The sequence below is a fragment of the Bos javanicus genome, chromosome 20 (genome assembly GCF_032452875.1).
Source record: "Bos javanicus breed banteng chromosome 20, ARS-OSU_banteng_1.0, whole genome shotgun sequence".
Lineage (NCBI taxonomy): Eukaryota > Metazoa > Chordata > Mammalia > Artiodactyla > Bovidae > Bos > Bos javanicus.
The window spans coordinates 40,103,681-40,129,792 of NC_083887.1; the positions used below are offsets into that span (position 1 = coordinate 40,103,681).

A 26,112-nucleotide genomic window follows, 5' to 3' on the forward strand; every position below is an offset into this window, starting at 1 on the left:
TCTTTTCTCCACTGAATTTTCCTACTGAGCTATCCTCATTCTATTACTCTTTACATCTCTAATTAATATCTAATTGAAGCTATTGTATCCTGATCCTCGCTGACTCCGTCCCCGCTTCGAATACCCTGGATCAGCTGGGGCTGGACCCCGACAGTTGTGTAGTTGTATCCATTGGCTATTACAATAGTGCTATATAACAATCAACCATAAAACCTCAGTAAACATTCATTTTTGTCCATGAGTCAGTGGGTTGCTGGAAGTGTCTTCTGACCTAGGCTGAGCTTAGCTGATCTCAGCTTGGCTTGTCATGCATCTGGTGAAGGGTTGGCTGAAGGCTGGCTGGTCTGGGATGGCCTCAGCTGGGTTTGCTGTTGCTGCTGCTAAGTCGCTTCAGCCGTGTCCAACTCTGTGCGACCCCATAGACGGCAGCCCACCATGCTCTGCCATCCCTGGGATTCTCCAGGCAAGAACACTGGAGTGGGTTGCCATTTCCTTCTCCAGTGCATGAAAGTGAAAAGTGAAAGTGAAGTCGCTCAGTCATGTCCAACTCTTCGCGACCCCATGGACTGCAGCCTACCAGGCTCCTCCGTCCATGGGACTTTCCAGGCAAGAGTACTGGGTCATCCAGCTTGATTTCACATGATCTCTCATCCTCCAGTAGGTTAGCCAGTTTTATTTTCATGGCAGAGACAAGGGTCCAAGAGAGAGAACTGAAACAAGCAAGATTTCTTAAGAACTTACACACCATCATCCACTGCAATTTCCTGGAAAAAGAAAAGTGCAAGAACAGTCCTGATTCAACAGCTGGGGAAATGCATTCTATCATTTGATGAGAGGAGCTGTGAAGTCCCTTGCAAATAGCATGGGTGTGAACAGTGGGGCCACTAGTGCAATGAGAATATGCACTTCAGCTGTTATTATCTCTAATATATAATATATATTTGGGCTTTCTGGTAGCCCAGCTGGTTAAGGATCTGCCTGCAATGTAGGAGACCCTGGTTTCATTCCTGGCTCAGGAAGATACCCTGGAGAAGGGATAGGCTACCCATTCCAGTATTCTTGGGTTTCCCTGGTGGCTCAGCTCTTAAAGAATCTGCCTGCCATGTGGGAGAATTGGATTCAATCCCTGGGTTGGGAGGATCCCCTGGAGAAGGGAAAGACTGGCCTGGAGAATTCTATGGACTGTATAGTCCATGGGGTCACAAAGTGTCAAACATGACTGAGTGACTTTCACTTTCATATTTTATATATATATATATATATATATGTATTATGTGTATTATGTGTTATATGTATTATGTATATGTGGATATATGTATTATGTGTATATATGTATTATGTGTGTGTACACACACACACACACACACATAGGTGTGTGGAATGACTATGAGCTACAGGCACACTGCTGCATTTCATCAATGCTGTTCATGAAAGAGTAGAGTAGAAAATAGCCTAGGTCAACAGTTTTTTCAACTGGCTCATTTATGGAGATAAATGTACTTCCCTGGTGGCTCACTAGTATATATACACACATAATACAGTGCTCAGTTGCTCAGTTGTGTCTGACTCTTTGTGACCCTATGGACTGTAGTCCACCAGGCTCCTCCATCCGTGGGATTTTCCAGGTAGGAATACTACAGTGGGTTGCCATTTCTTTCTTCAGGGGACCTTCTTGACCCAGGCATCGAAGCCAGCTCTCCTGTGTTGCCCAGCTGATTCTTTACCACTGAGCCACCAGGGAAGCCCATTTACCTCCATAAATGAGCCAGTTGAAAAAACTGTTGACCTAGGCTAGTTTCTACTCTTCCCTTTCCATGAACAGCATTGATGAAATGCAGCAGTGTGCCTGTAGCTCGTAGTCATTCCATAGACCTTCCAGCCAGGATATTCTTTAAGGGAAGCAAATTTCCTTTTGCACTGGGTTTTCCTCCCACATAGAAATTAGGGATTCTCAACCCTGGCTGCTTATTAGAATCACCTGTTTTTTTAACTACTCCTGCCTGAGCCCTACCCTCAGCCATTCAGATTGTTTGTGGCTGGAGCCCCAGTGCTGGTAAGTTTCTGAAGCTCTGCAGGCAGGTTTAGTGAGTAGCCAAGATGGAGCACCCCTGCCTCCAGGGTGGGGTGGGGTGGGGTGGGGTGTATGTGAGGAAGCAGCCCTGAGCCTCTGTCATCTCTCCCTCCTCCCGGGCAGTGCTCCACCACGTGCGGGCTGGGGACCTACTGGCGGAGCGTGCAGTGCAGCACCCACGTGGATTCCGACTGCGCCACCCTGCAGAGGCCAGACCCGGCCAAGAGGTGCCACCTCCGTCCCTGCGCTGGCTGGAAAGTGGGAAACTGGAGCAAGGTAATTGATCAGCTCAGCCGTGTTTCGGGGGGTGGGGGCAGAGGGACTTACACCAGAGCCATTTGCTATAGCAGCTTTCCTGCTTCCCTTCCTGCCTCCCTTCTGCCCTTTTCTGTGACAAACTGGCAGATGAGTGAACCACAGGCATTGTCATAAGCCTACTTTCAGCTACACAATAGCCTTAGAGCAAGCACGGAGTTTTCATTAGCCCGCGTGTTTTTATCCACCTGTCCTCCCTTACCGGATAAACTGAGAAAGAAAGTTAAATTTGTGTAATTTAATTTGCTTGTCCAGCCTGCGACACTATTTCTAAATTGCTTAAACTTAACGTTATAATTAATAATGATACATGAGCACATGTATAATTAAATCATGGTTCAGCAGCTGTTCACAAAGCATGGAATCTGCCAGATTCAAAATGAAAAGAAAGCTGAAACATCAAAGCTTGGTCTTTAAAAGCGTCTTTCCTATATTGATTTCTTTGAAGTGTGATGTTCCTGTCCTTGCTAACCTAGAGTGGTTACTTATTTCTCTGTGCTGCCTGCATAGTCCCTGGTGAAAGTCTTTGTCAGGTCTTAGGATTGGTCGGCCTTGGTTTTTCTGGGCAGCAATCAGGCCCAGACTGCCTGTCACCATGATAGGGCTGAACCAACCCCTGGGGGATACAGATGCACCCAGATCATAGAGTCAATGGTCGAGGTGGAGTTCAGAGCCACTTGGCAGGAGGGGTGCAGAGGTGTGAGCTGTGCGTACATCCTCGTTGCCATGCACACCCCCCATACCCCCTCACACCAAGACACCTTGTAGGCACCTGTCTTCTCTCTGAGGAGCAAGTTTCCCTTGATGGCCTTAATACAGAAGGAGAAAGAGCTGCCCAGAAGTTTGGGGAGGCTGGCATCTGTTAGCACTCTCATCTCGTGGAAAACTCAGGTCCCCAGACAAGCAGGACCATGAGGTGTCTCACTGGCCGTCTCTGGTTCTCCTGGCAGACTTACCTGACAGACAGGAGCAGGCACTGTCATTAATCTGCAATAGGTCCCCTTTCCCAAAGAAAGGCTCTGATCTTTGGCAAGAGAGAGAAAATATGGCTACTCCCTGAGAAAATCACCACACATTTCTTTGATTCCTGGCAACCTACCTTTCTTCTGTTCTCATACCGTTTTTCTTTAAGGAATGAATGCTGGTTCTGCATTTTTTTTTCTCTTCCAACTCATAACAAATTCCAAAAGGGACCAAATGCCTGGCTACAAATTCTCTTCCTATCCAGAAAAATTTCAAGAAACATTTCTGTCCCTGACCTTGCTAAATGTTGACCAAGTCCTAAAGTTTCACTTTCCCATCACTGGGACTAATCCTTTCCTTGGAAATTACATGGCTCATAAAAAGGACAGATGTGTGAAATAGCTCACACTTTTAAAAAGGTCAATCCAGTGTAAACTTCCAGGAATTCTAGCTGATATAAAACCGGAATGGGAGAGCCAGTAGCTCTTGGTGGTGTCAGACCCCCTAAAGGAAGCCCTGCTCTGGCAGCTCATCCCTGCCCTGTCAGCCTCTGGGTCTCTTCTCTGTCATGGCCAGGAGGCTTGCCGATATACTTATTAACCCCTGTACCACTCCAAGCTATCTTGGACACATCACCAAGTTCTGCCGGAATGTGGCAACCACCATATTTAAACTCAAATCCTCAAAGTTACTCCATTCCTGTCAATACTATCCTATCTCCTCTCTCAGGATGATAGACAAACCTTATGTCAAAGACTCCATTTAACTACTGAAAGTCAATTGCCCTGACATCTGTTTTTTTCTACCATTAGGAATATTTAATGCGGGACTTCCGTTTTTCCTAGAGATGTTGATTTAAATTTTATCTTAGACTTTGGTAACTGAATGACACTAAATTTTGGCAGCTTTTTGACTGCCACATTATTAACCAGTCCGTTTGGGTGTCTGAAGTCTAAATCATGTACTGGGAAAGATCTGAAGGGCATCTTAGCTTCACTGTTCTGCTGGGACTCTTAAACTTACTCAGAGGCAGACCTCCAAACCTAGAGTAGGAAAACATACCCCTGCTTTTACCTTTAAATATCCAGAGTTTGTTGTTTTTGTCGTTTTAGTTGCTAAGTCTTATCAGGCTCTTAGTGACCCCATGGACTGTAGCCCACCAGGCTCCTCTGTCCATGGGATTTCCCAGGCAAGAACACTGGAGTGGGTTGCCATTTCCTTCTCCAGGGGATCTTCCTGACCCAGGGCTCGAACACGTATCTCCCACATTAGCAGGTGGATTCTTTACCATCTGAGCCACCAGGGAGGCCCATCCAGAGGGTTTAGATTCTGCCAACTTGATGGTTTTCCTTTTCACAAACACTTTCTCAGAGGGACGAATTCTAATTTGATCTTGAGTCTTTCTGCATTATCCCACCAACCACAAGCCCAGATCCAGAGACACTTTAATCTCACAGGACTAAGGGTATGCCACAGCCTCACCTGAAGCCACAGGGATCACACCTGAGGTTCCCCAGATTACTCACCAGAAACTCCCCACTGCTGTGTGTGCAGTCTGAATTGTAGCTGTTTTACAGCCTTCTGTCTCCCGCACCATTCATCTCCTTGATGAAGTCCTGATACAACTGCTGTGGACATTTTCTCATATTTGTGACAGTACAGTGAGCCTGTGTATTAAGATCTCTTCCTTTACAAAGTCCAGAAGTTGTTTTTGGAATGGCTTGCTTCTTCTTCATGCATTGATCTATCTGAAACAAAGTTAATGTAATGGTCTTTAGGTTTGTCCCAGAGGCACACTGGAGAAAGCAGAGTTCTACAGAATTGAATCCTAGAAGCAGCCCCGGGCCTGGGATCAGACATGTCTGGGTTGGCAGCCCCACTCTGTCACCAAGGGCTTCCCTGGCAGCTCAGATGGTAAAGAATCTGCCTGCAATGCAGGAGACCCGGGTTCAGTCCCTTGGTTGGAAAGATTCCCCTGGAGGAGGGCACGGCAACCCACTCCAGTATTCTTGCCTGGAGAATCCCGTGGATGGAGGAGCCTAGCAGGCTACAGTCCACGGGGTCACGAAGAGTCAGACACGACTGAAGTGACTTAGCACACTGGAACACACTCTCTGTCACCAGCATAGGGTGCTAATCCTTTCTTCTAGCCTCTTGGGAGCTTTAGTTTTCTCACCTCTGGGAAATGAACTACATCATGTGGCCTCTACCAACTTCATAAAGTTGTACAAGTCAAAGAGTGTTCGTGAAACCACTTTGTAAATGGTAAAAGACTGTTCAGATAAAGCCTTGGGCCAACTTTGAGCTCTGGGTAAAGGCTAGGAGTAGTTCTCAGGTGTTTACTGACTTCTGGCTTCCTGGACTTGGGGCAGGGGACTGTGGACAGGAGGCAGTGGAGTAAGTCCTGTCAATCCCTCAGGGCTCCGCTCCCCAGTACTAGGCAGTCAGGTCCTCCGTGAACTTTGGCAGACTTGACCGACCTTGTGTCCTGGCACTCATGCCTGACACTGCACAAGAATTTTAGATGAACAATTTTATTTTTATCCAATAAAGGACCTTCTTTATAATTCCCACTGAGGAAGTGAAGGCTTAGAGGGTTTAAATCACTAGCACATTATCAGTTGGTACTGATACTCTCAATTCTGAAAAACCATCAACTGGGGGAACACTCATCAATGTAATGGCAGCTTTTCAGAAAGAAGGAAACACTGCATAATAAATATGCATGTCAGTTTAAGACACATGCCAATTTCAGAGCATTAAAATTTGTCTAAGGAAAAAAAACTGATTCTTTGATTCTTGTGCTGAAAGAAATGCAATAAGTGACAAAGATGAGCTTAAAAAACCTTCAGTTGGGTTTGACACCAAAGTTATGCATCATCACACACTTCCTGACTGAACATTTTGACTGTACCTCCGGCAGTTTTGTAAACTGGTGATTTAACAACCTCTTTATTATCTTTCTCAGAATGATAATAACATCTCATAGTTCAGTCTAACAGATTTTGATTATTTCTGAAATGAATCAAAGATTTTTACATTTTCTTGGAATGATCTGTCTCCCCACCTAGGCAGTGTTGCAATTTTATTTTAACAGTAGCTGACTTTATTATCTGTCACATTTTTTGGAAAATAAAAGTGGCAACCTTTTCTTATGACCTTGAGTTTCATAATATTCAGTGCTACATTTTTTTTTGGATCTGAACTTTTACAAATGAATAATATAGGGAAAGAGCCCCTGTCTAAGTACAGACTTTCATATATAACATGTTCCCAGAAACATATTGAAGCCCAAAGTGTAAAATTTCATAACAGAGAATTGTATGTTATAGGGGAGCTTCTGTGCCCAGAAAGCAAAAATTGACCAGCCAGAAGGAAAATAATACACTCAAAATCACTGCATGTGTTTTCTTTTGGTATTATTTACTGTATGTCTAACCTATTACCTGCTCTTGGAAGCCCCAGGTGCTTTAGATTAATGGAATCCCTAAGACAGAAAAGAACAGCAATTAAAGAAAGCCTTTAGACTCACAGAAAGCATGAACCCAAGACCACTTCAGCTGAGGAGTGATGTTCAAACCATGAGATCCTTTATCATGGCCCCTTCCCATCTCTCTTTCTCCATCCGTACCCTCCACTCTAGCGTTCTGATGGACATGTTCCCAAACAAGCCTTGTTGCTTCACTCCACTTGCATATGTCCTTTTTTCCACCTTGAATGTCCCCCACACTGTTTGCCAGCTGAGTGAGCATTTACCCATGTTGCATGATACAGTTCAAGGTTTGGCTTCTCCCTTCAAGCCTTTCCTTCTTCGAGTAAAATCAACCACCTCCTCCTTTGTTCCTTCACTGGGTCATGAACAACTTATGACATATCATCTTTATGACTGTTATAACTGACTGTTATAATTTATGACTGTTACAATTGCTGTTCTTTTCTCACTTATTCATTGCATGACTTTTTCCTTCTGCTAGATTGGCATACAGAAGCTGGCATATAGATAAGTGCCTAATAGCAGAGAGGAAGTGAAGTGGGGATGGCGTGGGGGAGTAGACAGATGAATGACTTTTGGTGCTGTTCAAAATAGAATTTTTGGAATGAATTATTTCTGAATGATCTTAAGAGTCTTATGAATCTGTTTAGTATTAGGAAAGGAGCAAAAAAGAATTATTTCCATGTCCTTGCTTAGTACTTCTGGAAAGCGAGAAAGTATTCTGAAACCAAAGCATAATACAAGTCCAATGATCCCATACACTTGTATCACTCTAGAATATGGAAGAGTTTAATCATCCAATTTATTTTCTTTTTAATGCTGATGGAGAAAACAGAGGCTTGTAGAGGTACAGTCACAAAGCCACTTGGTGTCAGGGTGATACTTGAATGCAGTCTACTGACTCCTAATTCCAAGTTGGTTAATTTCACTATACTCATTTGAACACTAGGTAGGAGTCCAACATGGAACATGTATCAGGATGGCTCCATAAATCAGAAACGACACAAGGAAGAACTGGTTGTGAGTCTGTCATCTTTCTCTCTGCCAGTGGCTCCTGTAAGCTAAGAGGAGTCTTCATTCTAACTCAGTCTGGTTTGCCTATCACATCAGTTAAACAGACTGGCGTGGGAACCAGAAAATGGTTAGACCTGTTCGGTCTCACGTGGGCATTAACCAGTCCTTCTATTCTCCTTAGGCGGGCTCCTGTCCTCAGTCAGGTCCACAGGCTCCCGGTTAGGAAACCAGGAATATAAATAGCCCTCCTTTAGGGCAATAAGAAAATGAATATAGTAATTGGCATTCGACACACCGAGGCAGAGCAGTTTTCAAAGTAGAGTGATTTAATGCCCTGCCACTTCCCTCCTGCTAACTAAATCAGAGGATCTTCTGAAAATGAAATAGAAAAGTCACAGATTTAGTGAGTGCCTTCCCTTAATATTTACTTCAACATATTAATCAACTTCATTTCCCACTGAATGTGAATGAATGCACTCTTTGACAAAAGGGTAATGCTAATGTGAAAACTCTAGGAATAACAGGTTGTAGCAACAAATGAAAAATAAGAAAATAAACCCCCATTGTACACTATGTCTTGTAAAATTCCTATCCCTAATAAAGAGCCCTCTTGTCTTAACCGTGGGTTATTTCCTGGAAATCTGTCACACAAAGGGCTGCTTTGTGTAAAATTTTCTGGTGTTTGTTCTGTGGCTGATTTTAAACTGGCAGTTATTTTGTTCTCTGTACTTACAGCATGGCAGGCAAATGAAGTTTTGAATTTGCTTTTGGGGGGCTGTCTGGCAAGTGTTGCTTATTTCTGAGAAGCTAAATACACTTGATTTACGGAGGCATTAGAGCGTCCATCTGCCCCCTTGTCACATGGGCCCGCATCTGCCATGCTACAACACAAGTTTTGCATTCAGGTGACTTGCACTATCTGCCAAATGGCAAAGAAAGGGGGATCAGTATTTTGGGAGGTACCTCTAATGAAAGGTTCTGAGAAATTTTCTTTTACCATCCACAACACTACAATTATGACTATTCCACCGTAGCCAAAAAGGGAACATGGTATTTTACCGAGTAGAGAAGGGGCCAGATGAAAGCATACCTTACAGCAGTGGGCTTTGGTGGCGGTGTATTTTCTCAGCCAAGATGTAATGAGATCACTGATGGAAGGATTGAGAGGGTGCAGAAGGATGTTCTTTATCCCCATGGTAACCACAGAGCTCTTTGGCCCACTGGAAATCCCCAACTTCCCTTTTCTCAGAATTTATATAGTCATTCCACAGGCTGTGAGGAGCATCTGTGCCGTGCCTGGCCCCATGCTGGATGCTCAAGACACAGTGGTGACCAAGACAGATGGGTTTCCAGCTTCAGGGCAGTGAAACAGTCTAACAGAAAAGATGGACAGAATAAATAGAAGTTGTTTCACATTTCAAGTTCTTGCAATGGAAACAGAGAAGGATTTGAGATGAATAATAAAAGAAATAGATATCCTTTGGAGAAGGTATTCAAGGATGACTTCACAGAGGACGTGACATTTAAGCCAAGTCTAAAGGAAGAGCAGTAGTGGGTAAAGCAAAGGATGGAGGAAGGAAGATTCAGGACATAAGGACCACAGGACATATTATTAATCCACAGAGAATCCAGGGGAGAGGGGCTGAGGAGCTCAGGGCTCAGCCTCCATGCCACTACCTTGGGTTCCCACCTGGAAGTGGGCAGTGACAAGACAAGCCAGGACTGGCCTTGAGAGACTAAGGTACACGTTCAAGATGAGCTGAAGGGAAACTGATAATGAAAGCATTCTGTATAGACTGAAGATCAAGTCTTGGAAGCTCGAGTTATGATTGAATAAAATCTACCTAGATAAAGGATGGACAGAGCTTCCAAAGTCCAAGAGGTCTTTGTAAACCAAAGAAGTCATCCTGAATATGCCACAAAAATGTAGGTGACTCAGGGGCAGCCGTGTTTTTTGTGAGCTTCAGGAAATCAGCAGCCTGCTGGTGAACAGTGTCCTTTACTGGGATCAGAGGGCAGGGGCTGCTGCACAAGGTGTGGGCATGGGCAGGGGAGTGGGGAGGACCTCTTAAGGGCTTGCACTGGGCATGCGTTGAGAACATCCTTGGTGATGGAGGTATGTGATGGTGGCCTTAGGAGGAAAGATGGTGGGTGATGGTGATGTACAGGGAAGCCTGGCAGTGGGGCCAAGGACAGGGTTCGCCCACTCCCTAGATGAAACCACTGAGCAGTTATTCACTTTGTTTTCCTTAAAAAGGGGTAACCAATCCTGTGTCCAGAGTCAGGGAGGAAGCAGGTTTTCGGCAGGATTCTGAGAGGTAATTGGGTGTCTTGGCAGAGAGCTCCCCTCATGGGTGGTTGCATTTACCTCCAATGAACACAGACATCCTAAGGAACAGCTGCGCCTGCGTCACCCAAGCCCACCCCCGCGTAATCTTCAGGACAGCCCAGTATAACAGTTGTTGCCCCAGTTTACAGACATGACAGCTGAGGCTCAGAGCATTTCTGCAGCTCGTCCAAGGGCTCACAGTGAGTCTGTGACAGAACTGGATTTGTCACCCGGTTCTTACACTTCCACATCTGCATTTTCTAACACAGGGAGCCCCACCTTGGGGAGCTGCTAGAGTGACTCTTCTCTCCACGGCGTGCGAGGAAAGACAGGTCACCAACCTCTCTAGAAGCTGGGAACTAGAAGCTGGGAACTTTGTGATCCTTTGTGAAACCCCTGGATATCTGGGCATGGACAGCCTGATGCCAAGAACTCAGGTGTCCCCTTTTCTCTCACTCTCCATACAGTGCTCCAGAAACTGCAGCGGGGGCTTCCAGATCCGGGAGATTCAGTGTGTGGACAGCCGGGATCACCGGAGCCTGAGGCCATTTCACTGCCGGTTCCTGGCCGGACTTCCTCCTCCACTGACCACGAGCTGTAACCTGGAGCCCTGCGAGGAGTGGCAGGTGGAGCCCTGGAGCCAGGTACTGTGCCTAGTGCACCATCTACACAACTGGGAAAACATGAATTTCTGTGTTACCTGGTGAGTCCAGGGAAGACCACACGTGCCTCAGACCAGTGGCTGGCCTCATCAAGCCAGCGGCTGGCCTCCTTCCATTCACACCTTACACTGGGTGTGCTCCTGATCCACAGGTGGGTCCCTTGCCCATACACAGTAAAGCCAATCTATTGACACAAGGTGGTGGTGAGGCAAAGTGTAGCATTTATTGTAGCTAGCGTTCCAAGCAAGGAGTCCAGGTAGTTAGTGTTTAAAAGGCTTGAATTGCTCGAAGGCTTCCGGGATAAGGTTTTTAAAATCAGAATGGGGTTGGGGGGGGGGCGGGGTGCTGGTAGGGGATGTCATCAGCTTGTGGTATTCTTTGGATTGGTTGATGGTGAGATAATCAGGAGTCAACATCATCAGCCTTCTGGGTCCAACCTGTCTTGGGTCTACATGCTTGTGGGTAGCATATAGTTAACTTCTTCCACCTGATAGGGGTTTCAATATCTATAAAACAGCTCAAAGGACATGGCTCAGATTATTATCTGTAGCCCTTGAGAAGGAACTAAAGGTCTTTGACTTTGTTTAATGGCCAGCCCAATATTATTATTATTATTATTATTTTGGTCTTGCTTGTTTTCCTTTCTGCATTTCCTCACATCATGATTAAATGTACACTTTGGAAATTGGGGGAGGCCAAGGAGGCTAAAGTTTTTCTATAAACAAGAGGTGGGTGAAGGATGTGGTGTGGGAGAGGCTGTGCTGGGAGGGCCCCTTAGGGTCCTGCTCAGTTACAGGTGGGGAGGCTGGACAGGCCCAACAATTTGAAGGCTGTGTTGTGTGGTTTAAACTGTGACTGTTCAATGTTTTATTATGACCTAGTCTCAGTGGGTATACTCGGGAATTGGGGTCCCTCTGGGGAGTCGTACATGAACCACCTTGATGAGCAGCATTTGGGACAGATCATCACATGTCCCTCTTAGGCTGGGAATAATGGTCAGATCCTTTCCACACAGTATGATTTCAGAGTCCTACCTCTCAAATGCCCAGATCCTTGTTTACACAAATAAAAAGAGGGGTGTGTGTGTGGGTGTGTGGGTGTGTGGGTGTGTCTCCATCCTGTGTTGCAAGGGGTGGGACTCTGCTTCATCTTTGTCCTACTTCAGTATGTGAAACCAAGTTACTGTTCTTTGGTGAAATATAATGATTTCATTTCCCTACTGGCTTCAGTAAAAAAGAAAATACTCCCAACTATACTATGGTAGAAATAAGAGGGAAAGAAAGAACCCAGAGTGCTTTGAGTGTGGCCATGCACTGGGCATTTTACCTGCAGTACTTGTTTTAATTCTTGTAACAACCTGGATGGTAGTAGGCCTTACTGATTCCATTTTATAGATAAAGAAAGAATTTAATTGAGACTCAGAGATTAAGAAGCTTACACAACTAGAAAATACATGGTGGAGTATTAATTCAAGCTTCAGTTTGACTCTGATTCCTATACTCTTGTTACTGTAGAATTTAGCTGAATAGACATGGAGCAAAGAGAAAACTAAGGAGAGTAAGTCAATAACTTTACATGCTAGAAATGGCAAGACAGAAAACCACAGTGTAGGATACAGAGTTAGTGTCCAACCCTGGAAGACTGAACCCCCTCTAGCTTCTTATTGCCCGTTGGATCAAGCGGCTGTGCTGGTTCCTGAGGCTCCTGGTGTTTCCTGGGGGCAACAACCACCACCGCCTTCTCTTTCACCTCCTTCCCTGTCTCGCTTTGAGACATAAAGTGCCTGCCACTCCTAGGCTCTGGACTTATGCCTCTCAGCTTTCCACGTTTGCTGAGCCTGGTGATGTGCTTAGTCGCTCAGTTGTGTCCAACTCTTTGTGACCCTTTGGACTGTAGCCCACCAGGCTACGTTCCTACAGTCCATTGGGTTTTCCTGGTGACAGCTTCCAGGATCCTGGAATTTGTAGAGGAGCTTAGATAGCCTTGTCAGAGAAATTGCAATTGCAAGTTATCCAAGATGACCAATTGTATCTGCTCTCTGGTTGTGAAAAAGATGTATTCTGTATACTTCCTCTTCCAAGGAGCATCAATCATGAGCCTGTTTCCTGAAGACCTCCCAACGCCCTTCTTTATAAATTGCTCTGTTCTGAGCAAACCACACAATTGGAAGACTTTCCTCAGAGGGAACAGTAAGGATAGAAAATGCTGAAGTTGGTTGGACATTTCCCCAGAAATGTCGGGGAACTGTTTAGGGACTGAGCACCTTTAGGTGCTTTTCCTGAGCCCTCATGATGCTGCTCTGTATATGCATAGTATCTAATGGATGCCTTCATTGGAATATTCTGGGGCCCTCCAGCGAGTGTCACCCAGCCTAAACTGCTTGCCATGGAAAATACTTTTCAACCGTGAGAATGTCCCTCACCAGTTTTCAAACTTTAGCATGCTTCAGGATCACTTGGAGGGTTCATCAGCACACAGATGTCTGAACCCCATCCCCATGGTGTCCAATTCAGAAGTCTGGGGTAGGGCCTGAAGTTTTGCATTTCTAACAAGTACCCGGATGATACTGAAGTTGTTGCTCTGGGAACCACACTTTGAGGACCACTTGCCCCTTCCTGGAGATTACTTGGCCAGGTAGCCCTGTGTCTGTATGCACACATACAGGTATACAACAGGATCCCAAATGTGGGGTTCCTGTCCTTCCCTCCTCATATAGGGTTAAAAGCAGTGAATAAGTGGGAAAAGATCCATGTTGACTCTCAAAGTTGGAATGCTGAGAAAGCAATAGATTAGTTCTTTTATTGAACAGAAAGGTTAATTGTGTATAACTTCCCTGTTTTCTATGGTTACCACCACACACACAGTGCCTGATGTGATAGGCATGATATTGGCAATCATGACTGCTTTGTTATTGTTCAGTTCAGTTCAGTTCAGTCACTCAGTCGTGTCTGACTCTTTGCAACCCCATGAATTGCAGCACGCCAGGCCTCCCTGTCCATCACCAACTCCTGGAGTTCACTCAGACTTACATCCATCGAGTCAGTGATGCCATCCAGCCATCTCATCCTCTGTCATCCCCTTCTCCTCCTGCCCCCAATCCCTCCCAGCATCAGAGACTTTTCCAATGAGTCAACTCTTCGCATGAGGTGGCCAAAGTACTGGAGCTTCAGCTTTAGCATCAGTCCTTCCAAAGAAATCCCAGGGCTGATCTCCTTCAGAATGGACTGGTTGGATCTCCTTGCAGTCCAAGGGACTCTCAAGAGTCTTCTCCAACACCACAGTTCAAAAGCATCAATTCTTCGGTGCTCAGCTTTCTTCACAGTCCAACTCTCACATCCATACATAACTACTGGAAAAACCATAGCCTTGACTAGATGGACCTTTGTTGGCAAAGTAATGTCTCTGCTTTTGAATATGCTATCTAGGTCATAACTTTTCTTCCAAGGAGTAAGCGTCTTTTAATTTCATGGCTGCAGTCACCATCTGCAGTGATTTTGGAGCCCCCAAAAATAAAGTCTGACACTGTTTCCACTCTTTCCCCATCTATTTCCCATGAAGTGATAGGACCAGATGCCATGATCTTCGTTTTCTGAATGTTAAGTTTTAAGCCAACTTTTTCACTCTCCTCTTTCACCTTCATCAAGAGGCTTTTTAGTTCCTCTTCACTTTCTGCCATAAGGGTGGTGTCATCTGCATATCTGAGGTTATTGATATTTCTCCCGGCAATCTTGATTCCAGCTTATTGTTACCATGCCATAATTAAAGATTTTTCAAAACGCCAGGATTTTTCAATGTGCTTTTCAAAGTACTCAAAAGTATTTTTCAAAGAGTTTTGGTGAATTATCTTAATTTTCTTCTATAAACCTCAGGAAAATGAAACAACATAGCTTAGAAAATTATTCTAGTGAGCAAAAACCTGACATGTTTTAGAATTATATTCTTCCAGGAATCAAACTTGTCACCTTGAATTTATTTTGTAAGCATTGCAGCCAATGCGCCAGACCCTTAGAAAACCTATCAACATCACCATTTCAAATATGGGTAAATTTAATTCTAAAACTTAATGTAGTGAGGAAAGAAGGCTGAGTCCCATTTTAATAGGAGATGAACAAAATTCTATTGCAGAAGTGTGCTCTCCATTAGGACTGTCACCGCTAATCAGAATAAAAACACATAGATTTTATATTTTGGTTTCTCGACCAGAATTCTTTCCATTTGACATATTGAACTATTCAGCATCTTCTGATTCCCCCCCCCCCTTATCCCCAGAATTTTCTGTATCAGTCTCCTTTCTTTAAGTCTTACTTCACCACTGTTTTTGTTTCTGTTATTGCTTTTTGGCCTAAACAACTAAAATATTTTTTCTCAGAGTTATAGAAGCTGGAAGTCTGAGATCAAGGTGTTGGCAGAATTGGTTTCTTCTGAGGCCTCTAAAAAATTCTTTCTGTTTTTCTATTCAGCTTGAGTGATTTCCACCACTCTTCTAACTCACTGATATATTCTTCTGTAATATCTAATCTACTACTGATTCTTTCTAATGTACTTTTTATTTCAGTTATTGTATTTTTCACCTCTGTCTGGTCTTTCTTTATATTTTCTAACTCTTTATTGAAATTCACACCTTACTCATTTATTCTTCTCCTAAATATGTTAAGCATTTTTATGATCTTTACCTTCCCTGTAGCTCAGATGTAAAGAATCTGCCTGCAGTGCATGAGACCTGGGTTCAATCCCTGGGTCAGGAAGATCCTCTAGAGAAGGGAATGGCAACCCACTCCAGTATTCTTGCCTGGAGAACTCCATGAACAGAGGAGCCTGGTGGGCTATAGTCTGTGGGGTCACAAAGAGATGGACACAACTAAGCGACTAACACTACTACTACTACTATATAATCACAACTACTACTCCTTAATCAAGCAGATTGTTTACCTCCACTTTGTTCTGTTCTTTTTCTCAGATTTTTGTCTTGTTCCTTCGTTTGGAACATATTCCTCTGGCTTCTAATTTCACCTAATTCTCTGTGTTGTTTATTCCTATTGGGTAAGTTGGTCACATTTCCCAGTCTTGCAGAAGTGGCCTTGTGTAGGAGATGTCCAATGAGGCAGCAGCACACTCCTGAGCTGTATGCTCTAAGGGTACCCCCCATGGATGGACCCTTCTATTGTGGTGGAACTGACTACTGTGGGAGCTCTGGTAGGTGGGGCTCTTCCTGATCTGGTTAATTCCTAGGCTGTGCCTCCCATGGTGGCTAGTTGCATGGCCTGGGGATCTTGGAGCTGTTGTTGGCCCACTGGTGGGTCGGGCCAGGTTCCAGTGCAGCTGGCTATGGACCCTGGCAGGGTGGGGACTGGTGCTCACCTGCTGGTGGGAGGGCTGGGTCTTAGGGCTTGTTTCACCACTGTCTTTGAATTGACTGAGTGGCCATTGTGAGGAACTTGACACAGATGTTCCAGGTCCCAATAGAGATACTAATATTCTTAATAACGGTGTGCATAACAAATTAATAGTAAATTTTAAAGAAAATATAATTCTATTGACTTTATCTGTCTTGGGTTCTTTATTTAAAAGTGAATAATAGCTCTTTTGGCAGTCTGTAATTTATTTTTACATACTTTGGCGAAAAGCATCCTAATACACATGATTGTGAAGACACTAGGAACATGCTACAGTGAGCAGGTAAAACCACTGAGATTTGGACTAAATACAGCTGGGCCAGGGTCGGGAAGTTCCTCTAAAGGAGGGCATGACAACCCACTCCAGTATTCTTGCCTGAAGAATCCGCATGGACAAAGGAGCCTGGAGGGCCTCAGCCCATGGAGTCACAAAGAGTCGGACATGACCGAGGGACTCACAACAGCACAGCTGGGCCTATTTGTTGTTATCAACTTTGTGAGGTACTGAGATAGGCTAGGCCTCATGTCATTTAACACTGAACCAGTGCTCACCCAACTGATTTTTTATCCCCACTTAAAATAATTTATTTGGCAATCATGGGAATTTCTGCTCTAAAGAGAACTTATGTTTTATATGATATACATCTCTATCTTTATAACTTTATATATCTTTATAACTTAACAATATAGTAAAAAAAAAGTTGCAGACTTATTTTACACATTCTTTTTTTTTTTTTAATTTCTGAACTGAAAAGGAAAATAAAAACCCTCTTACTAAATTATTGGGGGATGGATGGGTTGAAATACAGAGAATGGAACTAGCGATGAACTGTCAAGTATTTTTTTAAATAAACATTTACTCAGCCTCCACTGAGTATTCATATCTTCCCGGTGCAGTGTCACGCACTGCAGACACAGTGGAAAGGGCCACGTCCCTACCCTTTATCTCTGAAAATGATGCCTTGTGATTTTCACCTGACCTTGTTCCTCTCGTGGACCAGTGTTCCAGCTCCTGTGGGGGCGGAGTTCAGAAGAGAGGAGTGACTTGTCCAGGCCTCTGTGACTGGACTGAAAGGCCCACGTCCACCACACCCTGCAGCGGGCAGCCTTGCTGTCACTGGGCCGCTGGAAACTGGGACCCGGTAAGAATCAGTTATAATCTCTTTCATTTGTTTTAGTCTTTTTAAAAAATAGCATTTGTTTTCTTTTGATGTTTAAAGTCATATATTATTCCTGTAAATGTCTAATGTGTCCATTGATTTAAAGTGTGTTTTATGTATTTATTCATTTTTTATCGAAGGATAATTGCTTTACAGAATTTTGCTGTTTGCTGTCAAACCTCAATATGAATCAGCCACACATATACATATGTCCCCTACCTTTTGAAACTCCCTCCCATCTCCCTCCCCATCCCACCCCTCTAGGTTGATACAGAACCCCTGTTTGAGTTTCCTGAGACATACAGCAAATTCCCGTTGGCTATCTATTTTACATATGGTAATGTAAGTGTCCATGTTACTCTTTTTATACATCTCACCCTCTCCTCCCCTCTCCTCATGCCCATAGGTCTATTCTCTATGTCTGTTTTTCCACTGTTGCCCTGTAAATAAATTCTTCAGTACCATTTTTCTAGATTCCATATATATGTGTTAGCATGTGGTATTTATCTTTCTCTTTCTGACTCATTTCACTTTATATAATAGGTTCTAGGTTCATCCATCTCATGAGAACTGACTCAAATGCATTACCTTTTCATGGCTGAGTAATATTCCATTATGTATATATACCAAAACTTCTTTTAGTTCTATATTTTACCCTTCTGCTTTCTAATATGTCTTAAGTATGCTAAAAGGGCTGACTCACTGGAAAAGACCCTGATGCTTGGAAAGATTAAGGGCAGGAGGAGAAGTTGGCAACAGAGGATGAGATGGTTAGATGGCATCATTGACTCAATGGACATAAGTTTGAGCAAACTCTGAGAGATAGTGAAGGACAGGGAAGCCTGGAATGCTGTGGTCCATGGTATCACAAAGAGTCAGACACTACTGATCAACAGAACAAGAACAATGCTGAAAGTTGACATATGACTGACATGGTGCTCAATGTTAACTATCTTGAGTTTAGAAGAGAAGATTAAATACTTTCAAAAGAGAAAAGATAAAACACTAAAAACTAGCTCAGAGGAACAGAGACTAAGGTAAAGTGATTTGGGGTCCTAACCATCTTGGATCCTCTGACTTTTTCTAGAGCATATAGGAGTTGCATGTGCCCTGAAGCTTTAGGCTTATCATGATTTAGTGAATTTCTGGTCACTTGTCAACTCACATATTATCAGTTTGCCAAAAGGCCAGCATGTTTGATGGATAGACAAATAAAATCGTTAAATTGTAAATGGAGGAAAGTTTTACAATTCTTGAAAAGTAAAAAGACCCTGATGCTGGGAAAGATTGAGGGCAAGAGGAGAAGGGGACAACAGAGGATGAGATAGTTGGATGGCATCACCGACTCGATGGACGTGGGCTTGGGTGGACTCCGGGAGTTGGTGATGGACAGGGAGGCCTGACATGCTGCGGTTCATGGGGTCGCAAAGAATTGGACACAACTGAACGACTGAACTGAACTGAACTGAGGGAAGCAGAAATGATAGAAAAGAGGAAGGAGGCAGGGAAGAAGGGGAATCAGGTACAAGGTGGTCCATTCCCAGGGTGATTGTTTTTTCCTAACTTAGACTGCTTGGTGTCTAAGAGCAACTGATTGCTTGCTCTTCAAAGAAGGTCTTTATAAAGCTGTTTGAACTGCTGTCGCTTAGTTTGTCCAGAGACAAGAAGAGAGATTATCTACTGGCTCCTATCTCCCAGCATTGTGTAAAAGTCTCCCCTTCGATGAATAGCATCTCCCATTGTCCTGGGTCATTCAGGTGTGGGCAGGTCCCACTGAGTCTCACATCTCACTGGCAATAACAAAATTCAGAGTCAGGGTCAGAGGCACATAACAAGCCCAAGGTTTGTGCTTCCATGAAGTGGGTTGCTTCATCAGTTGGGGCCCATCAAAGGCCAACAGCAGGAGACAAGGAGAGCTAGAGGATCTGATACACTAACCATTCAACTATTAATATTTTTTAAAGTAACTTGTTCTTATGTGAGTATCTTTTGATGGTTATAATTATAACACAGGCTAATGCAATATTTTGCCAAATATCATGTCCCCAGATAGTCTTAGGTTGATATGTTCTTAGTAATTTTCATTGTTGTACTTGTCTAGTTATACCTGCATAACCATGCTCAATTTGAATGCTGGCATGTACTCTTAAAAAAAAAAAAAAAAACTCTTATTGGTGCATCCAGCTTAAGGTTGCATCAGTCTCTGGATACCACCTCACTCAATCCAGGAATAATAAGATGCCTCATTACTGGCAAAGGAATATTGTACATTAATCAGTTAGCCTACAACAAATTAAAAGTACATATTTTATTATATTCATACCTTAAAAATGCCCGGTAGACAATGAAGAGTGACATCAACCATTCCCTTAGACAGATAGGACCCATGCTAATTTCTATAAATGCCCTATGTTTGTTGACATCTAATGTTGAGTTGTGATGAATTGCCAAAGGAGATTCTGGAGTCCAGGCAAGCTTCTGGTTGTGCATGCTGCTAAGCTCTCTGCCAGGGGCAGTACCCACCTTCTTCTCTCTCCCATGGGTCTTTTGAACATCCGAAAACAATGTCATACACTTCTATTATTTTTCATGATAAGAAAATTTAATTTACTTTTAGGCATCTTAAAATATCTGCCTTGGAAATTTATTTCCTATTTATTAGAGGTTCAGTTCAGTTCAGTTCAGTCGCTCAGTCGTGTCCGACTCTTTGTGACCCCATGAATTGCAGCACGCCAGGCCTCCCTGTCCATCACCAACTCCCGGAGTTCACTCAGACTCACGTCCATCGAGTCAGTGATGCCATCCAGCCATCTCATCCTCTGTTGTCCCCTTCTCTTCCTGCCCCCAATCCCTCCCAGCATCAGAGTCTTTTCCAGTGAGTCAACACTTTGCATGAAGTGGCCAAAGTACTGGAGTTTCAGCTTTAGCATCATTCCTTCCAAAAAAATCCCAGGGCTGATCTCCTTCAGAATGGACTGGTTGGATCTCCTTGCAGTCCAAGGGACTCTCAAGATTCTTCTCCAACACCACAGTTCAAAAGCATCAATTCTTCGGCGCTCAGCCATCTTCACAGTCCAACTCTCACATCCATACATGACCACAGGAAAAACCATAGCCTTGACAAGATGAACCTTTGTTGGCAAAGTAATGTCTTTGCTTTTGAATATGCTATCTAGGTTTGTCATAACATAAAAGACACAAAAAAGTAAGCGTCTTTTAATTTCACGGCTACAGTCACCATCCGCAGTGATTTTGGAGCTCGAAAAAATAGAGTCTGACACTGTTTCCACTGTTTTCCCCATCTATTTCCCATGAAGTGATGGGACCGGATGCCATCTTTGTCTTCAGATCTTCGTTTTCTGAATGTTGAGCTTTAAGCCAACTTTTCACTCTCCACTTTCACTTTCATCAAGAGGCTTTTTAGTTCCTCTTCACTTTCTGCCATAAGGGTGGTGTCATCTGCATATCTGAGGTTATTGATATTTCTCCCGGCAATCTTGATTCCAACTTGTGCTTCTTATTTCTAAAAACCAGTTTTTCCTCATCCATCTTTGATTTCACAACCTGAAAATATTGTACTCAACAAATAAAAATGTGTTTTAGAATTAAGCTCTTCATAAATACCTTGGTGTCCTGTGTAACAATTATAAGCATCACTAATCAAATCAAATGTGACCATCAGAAAAGAAAATTTGATATAATATGAACTGTCATAAAAATTCTATAAATTTGGGCCCATTCAAGGGCATAAAATCACATAGATTAAAAATTACCAATAAGCATTTTTATGGCTGAGTGATATTCCACTGGGGGCTTCCCAGATGGCCCAGTGGTAAAGAATCTACTTGCCAATGAGGGAGACCAAATTTTGATCCCTGGGTCAGGAAGATCCCCTGGAGAAGGAAATGGATACCCACTCCAGTATTCTTGCCTGGGAAATCCCATGGACAGAGGAGCCTGGCAGGCTAGAGTCCATTGGGCCACAAAGAGTCAGACACAACTGAGTGACTGAATATGCATGCAATGTTCTTGAATATGTACCACACCTTCTTCATCCATTTATCTGTTGATGGACATTTAGGTTGCTTCAATGTCTTGGCTGTTGTAACGACTACTGCAGTGAACATTGGGGTGCATGTGTCTTTTTAAATTATTCTTTACTCCAGACACATACCCAGGAGTGGTATTGCTGGATCATATGGCAACTTTAGTTTTTAAGGAGCCTGTATATTGTTCACCATAGTGGTTGTAGCAATTTGCATTCCCACCAATGGTATAGGAAGGTTCCCTTTTACCCACACCCTCTCCAGCATTTACTGTTTGTAGAATTTTCTATTATGGTCATTCTGACCAATGTGAGGTGATACCTTATTGTGGTTTGGATTTGCATTTCTCTAATAATTAGTGAGGGCTTCCCTGGTGGCTCAGTGGTAAAGAATCTGCCTGCCAATACAGGAGATGCAGGTTCAATCCCTGGACCAGGAAGATGCTCTGGAGAAGGAAATGGCAAACCACTCCAGTATTCTTACCTGAGAAATCCCACAGACAGAGGAGCCTGGTGGGCTACAGTCCATGGGGTTGCAAAAGAGTAGGACATGACTTAGCCATTAAAACAATGATAATTAGCAATGTTGAGTACCTTTTTTTTTGTCTGTGTGGCATGTGAGGTCTTAGTTCCCCAAATAGGGGTTGAACATGTGTCCCGTTACATTGAGAGTTCAGAGTCTTAAGGACTGGGCCACCAAGGAAGTCTCAGTGTTGACTATCTTTTCATGTGCTTTTTGAGTAGAAGTGAAAAATAGATTTAAGGGACTAGATCTGATAGATAGAGTGCCTAATGAACTATGGATGGAGGTTCGTGACATTGTACAGGAGACAGGGATCAAGACCATCCCCATGGAAAAGAAACGCAAAAAAGCAAAATGGCTGTCTGAGGAGGCCTTACAAATAGCTGTGAAAAGAAGAGAAGCAAAAAGCAAAGGAGAAAAGGAAAGATAGAAGCATCTGAATGCAGAGTTACAAAGAATAGCAAGAAGAGATAAGAAAGCCTTCCTCAGTGATCAGTGCAAAGAAATAGAGGAAAACAACAGAATGCGAAAGACTAAAGCTCTCTTCAAGAAAATTAGAGATACCAAGGGAACATTTCATGTAAAGATGGGCTCGATAAAGGACAGAAATGGTATGGACCTAACAGAAGCAGAAGATATTAAGAAGAGGTGGCAAGAATACACAGAAGAACTGTACAAAAAAGATCTTCACGACCCAGATAATCATGATGGTGTGATCACTCACCTAGAGCCAGACATCCTGGAATGTGAAGTCAAGTGGGCCTTAGAAAGCATCACTACGAACAAAGCTAGTGGAGGTGATGGAATTCCAGTGGAGCTATTTCAAATCCTGAAAGATGATGCTGTGAAAGTGCTACACTCAATATGCCAGCAAATTTGGAAAACTCAGCAATGGCCATAGGACTGGAAAAGGTCAGTTTTCATTCCAATCTCAAAGAAAGGCAATGCCAAAGAGTACTCAAATTACTGCATAATTGCACTCATCTCACATGCTAGTAAAGTAATGCTCAAAATTCTCCAAGCCAGGCTTCAGCAATATGTGAACCATGAACTTCCAGATGTTCAAGCTGGTTTTAGAAAAGGCAGAGGAACCAGAGATCAAATTGCCAACATCTGCTGGATCATGGAAAAAGCAAGAGAGTTCCAGAAAAACACCTATTTCTGCTTTATTGACTATGCCAAAGCCTTTGACTGTGTGGATCACAAGAAACTGTGGAAAATTCTGAAAGAGATGGGAATACCAGACCACCTGATCTGCCTCTTGAGAAACCTATATGCAGGTCAGGAAGCAACAATTAGAACTGGACATGGAACAACAGACTGGTTCCAAATAGGAAAAGGAGTACGTCAAGACAGTATATTGTCACCCTGCTTATTAACTTATATGCAGAGTACATCATGAGAAATGCTGGGCTGGAAGAAGCACAAGCTGGAATCAAGATTGCTGGGAGAAATATCAATAACCTCAGATATGCAGATGACACCACCCTTATGGCAGAAAGTGAAGAGGAACTAAAGAGCCTCTTGATGAAAGTGAAAGTGGAGAGTGAAAAAGTTGGCTTAAAGCTCAACATTCAGAAAATGAAGATCATGGCATCTGGTCCCATCACTTCATGGGAAATAGATGGGGAAAACAGTGGAAACAGTGTCAGACTTTATTTTTTTGGGCTCCCAAATCACTGCAGATGGTAAGTGCAGCCATGAAATTAAAAAACGCTTACTCCTTGGAAGGAAAGTTATGACCAACCTAGATAGCATATTGAAAAGCAGAGACACTTTGCCAACAAAGGTTCATCTAGTCAAGACTATGGTTTTTCCTGTGGTCATGTATGGATGTGAGAGTTGGACTGTGAAGAAAGCTGAGCACCGAAGAATTGATGCTTTTGAACTGTGGTGTTGGAGAAGACTCTTGAGAGTCCCTTGGACTGCAAGGAGATCCAACCAGTCCATTCTGAAGGAGATCAGCCCTGGGATTTCTTTGGAAGGAATGATGCTAAAGCTGAAACTCCAGTACTTTGGCCACCTCATGTGAAGAGTTGATTCATTGGAAAAGACCCTGATGCTGGGAGGGATTGGGGGCAGGAGGAGAAGGGGATGACAGAGGATGAGATGGCTGGATGGCATCACTGACTCAATGGACGTGAGTCTGAGTGAACTCCGGGAGTTGGTGATGGACAAGGAGGCCTGGCATGCTGCGATTCATGGGGTCGCAAAGAGTCGGACACGACTGAGCGACTGAACTGAACTGAATGTCTTCTTTAGAAAAATGTCTATTTAGCTATTCTGCCCATTTTTTTGATTGGGTTGTGGGCTTTTTTTTTTTTTTTTTTTAAATTGAGCTGCCTGAGCTTTTTGTCGATTGAATATTAATCCCTCATCAGCCCTTTCATTTACAGATACTTTCTCCCATTCAGTAGGTTGTCTTTTCATTTTGTTTACAGTTTCCTTTGCTCTGCAAAAGTTTTTAAATTTAATTAGGTTCTATTTGTTTATTTTTGTTTTAATTTTCATTACTCTAGGAGGTAGATCAAAAAAGATATTGCTGTGATTTATGTCAAAGAGTGTTATGCCTCTGTTTTGAGAGTATTCAGTCTTACACTGAGGTCTTTAATCTATTTTGAGTTTATTTTTTATATATGGTTTTAGAGAATATTCTAATTTCATTCTTTAACATTGGAAAACCAGTAAATTGTCCAATTTTCCCAGCACCAGTTATTGGCGAGACTGTCTTTTCTCCATTGTGTATTATTGCCTCCTTTGTTGAAGATTAATTGACCATAGGTACATGGGTTTATTTCTGGGCTTTCTGTTGTATTCCATTGATCTACATTTGTCCTGCCCAAGGGCCTGTGTGACTTCAGCACCCAGGACCACCAGCCCAGCCTAGTTCCATCACATCCTTAGAAGTAAAAAGCAGGAAAGGAAGTCATATGTTCTTTATCTAACAATCTTATTTTACAGTGGAAGAAAGAGAGTGGTTGAGTGAGATCCAGGACAATGTTTAAGACTGAGAAAACCCAAGTTTCCTGAATTCTGGTCTAGGATATCCAACACCCTTTATTAATTTCCCTTGTTCTTCCCTCTGTCCTGTGTTGCATACTTTGTCTACTCAGGATCAGTTACATAGTTATTTTCTTACCTTTTTACCCACAGAGAATTTGATTCATATCTATTTTATTCACTGAATAAAGTTAGCTTTAGGTTTAATCAGAGGAATCTCTGACTTTATAAAACAACATGAAGTTGCAGGCTTATCACCTTGCTCTAGGCTTTATGAAGAACAGATTAAAATAAAGCTGTGGGTGTTAAGAAAAATTTGATGTTTCTCCTCTTATCCCATTTGAAGTTTTGTGAGAAACAGGGTCTGGTAGCAGTATTCTGAGTTTCAGTGGTGCCCCAGTGTGGATAGTATTTTAAAATCTAGCAATCTTATTGACTGTCTAAGCCAGATGCAAACAGTTGACTCATTGCAAAAGTCCCTGGTGCTGGGAAAATATTGAGGACAGGAGAAGAGGGTATCAGAGGATGAGATGGCTGGATGGCATCACCAATGCAATGGACATGAAACTTGGGACATGAAACATGGGAAAACTTCGGGAGATGGTGAGGGACAGGGAGGCCTGGTATGCTGCAGTCCACGGGGTCGCAAAGAGTCGGACATGACCTAGCAACTGAACAACAACTACAGTCTTGTTGACCAACAGTAATTCAAATGGCAGATGGAATATTTAGGGCCTGGAGATTTTTCCAGAATTTGGCATGCAGCAGTCTTTTTCTGTCAGTCAATCAATGAGTATTTACTGAATGGTCAGGCTATGTTTAGCACTTACCTACCTGCCATGCAGGATAAAGAATGGAGAACTGGTTTCTTCCCTTAGGGAGATTTTAATTATATAAGAGAGATGAGGCTAAAAGTAGTAAAATATGAAATAGAATGTGAATCATAAGAGTATATGTGGTTTACAATAGCTGAAAGGTGGAAACTACCCAAGTGTCCATCAACGGATAAAGAAAATGTGTTCTCTACATTCAGTGGAATGTTGTCGCATCTTAGAAAATTTTGACACTTGCTATAACATGGAGGAAACTTGAAGATGTTAATTGAAATAAGCAAGTCACAAAATGACAAATACTGTATGGTTCC

At 43.1% G+C, this 26,112-nt stretch overlaps 1 protein-coding gene across 1 annotated transcript in view; it reads left to right on the top strand.

The window, feature by feature from the left end:
• The window catches only part of ADAMTS12 (ADAM metallopeptidase with thrombospondin type 1 motif 12), a 391,363-nt gene that overhangs the window by 344,570 nt on the left and 20,681 nt on the right, over positions 1-26,112 (top strand). The window contains exons 20-22 of the mRNA XM_061393780.1: positions 2,195-2,347; positions 10,653-10,829; positions 17,242-17,382. Coding sequence (XP_061249764.1) covers positions 2,195-2,347; positions 10,653-10,829; positions 17,242-17,382 — 471 coding nt within the window. The remainder of the gene's footprint in view (positions 1-2,194; positions 2,348-10,652; positions 10,830-17,241; positions 17,383-26,112) is intronic.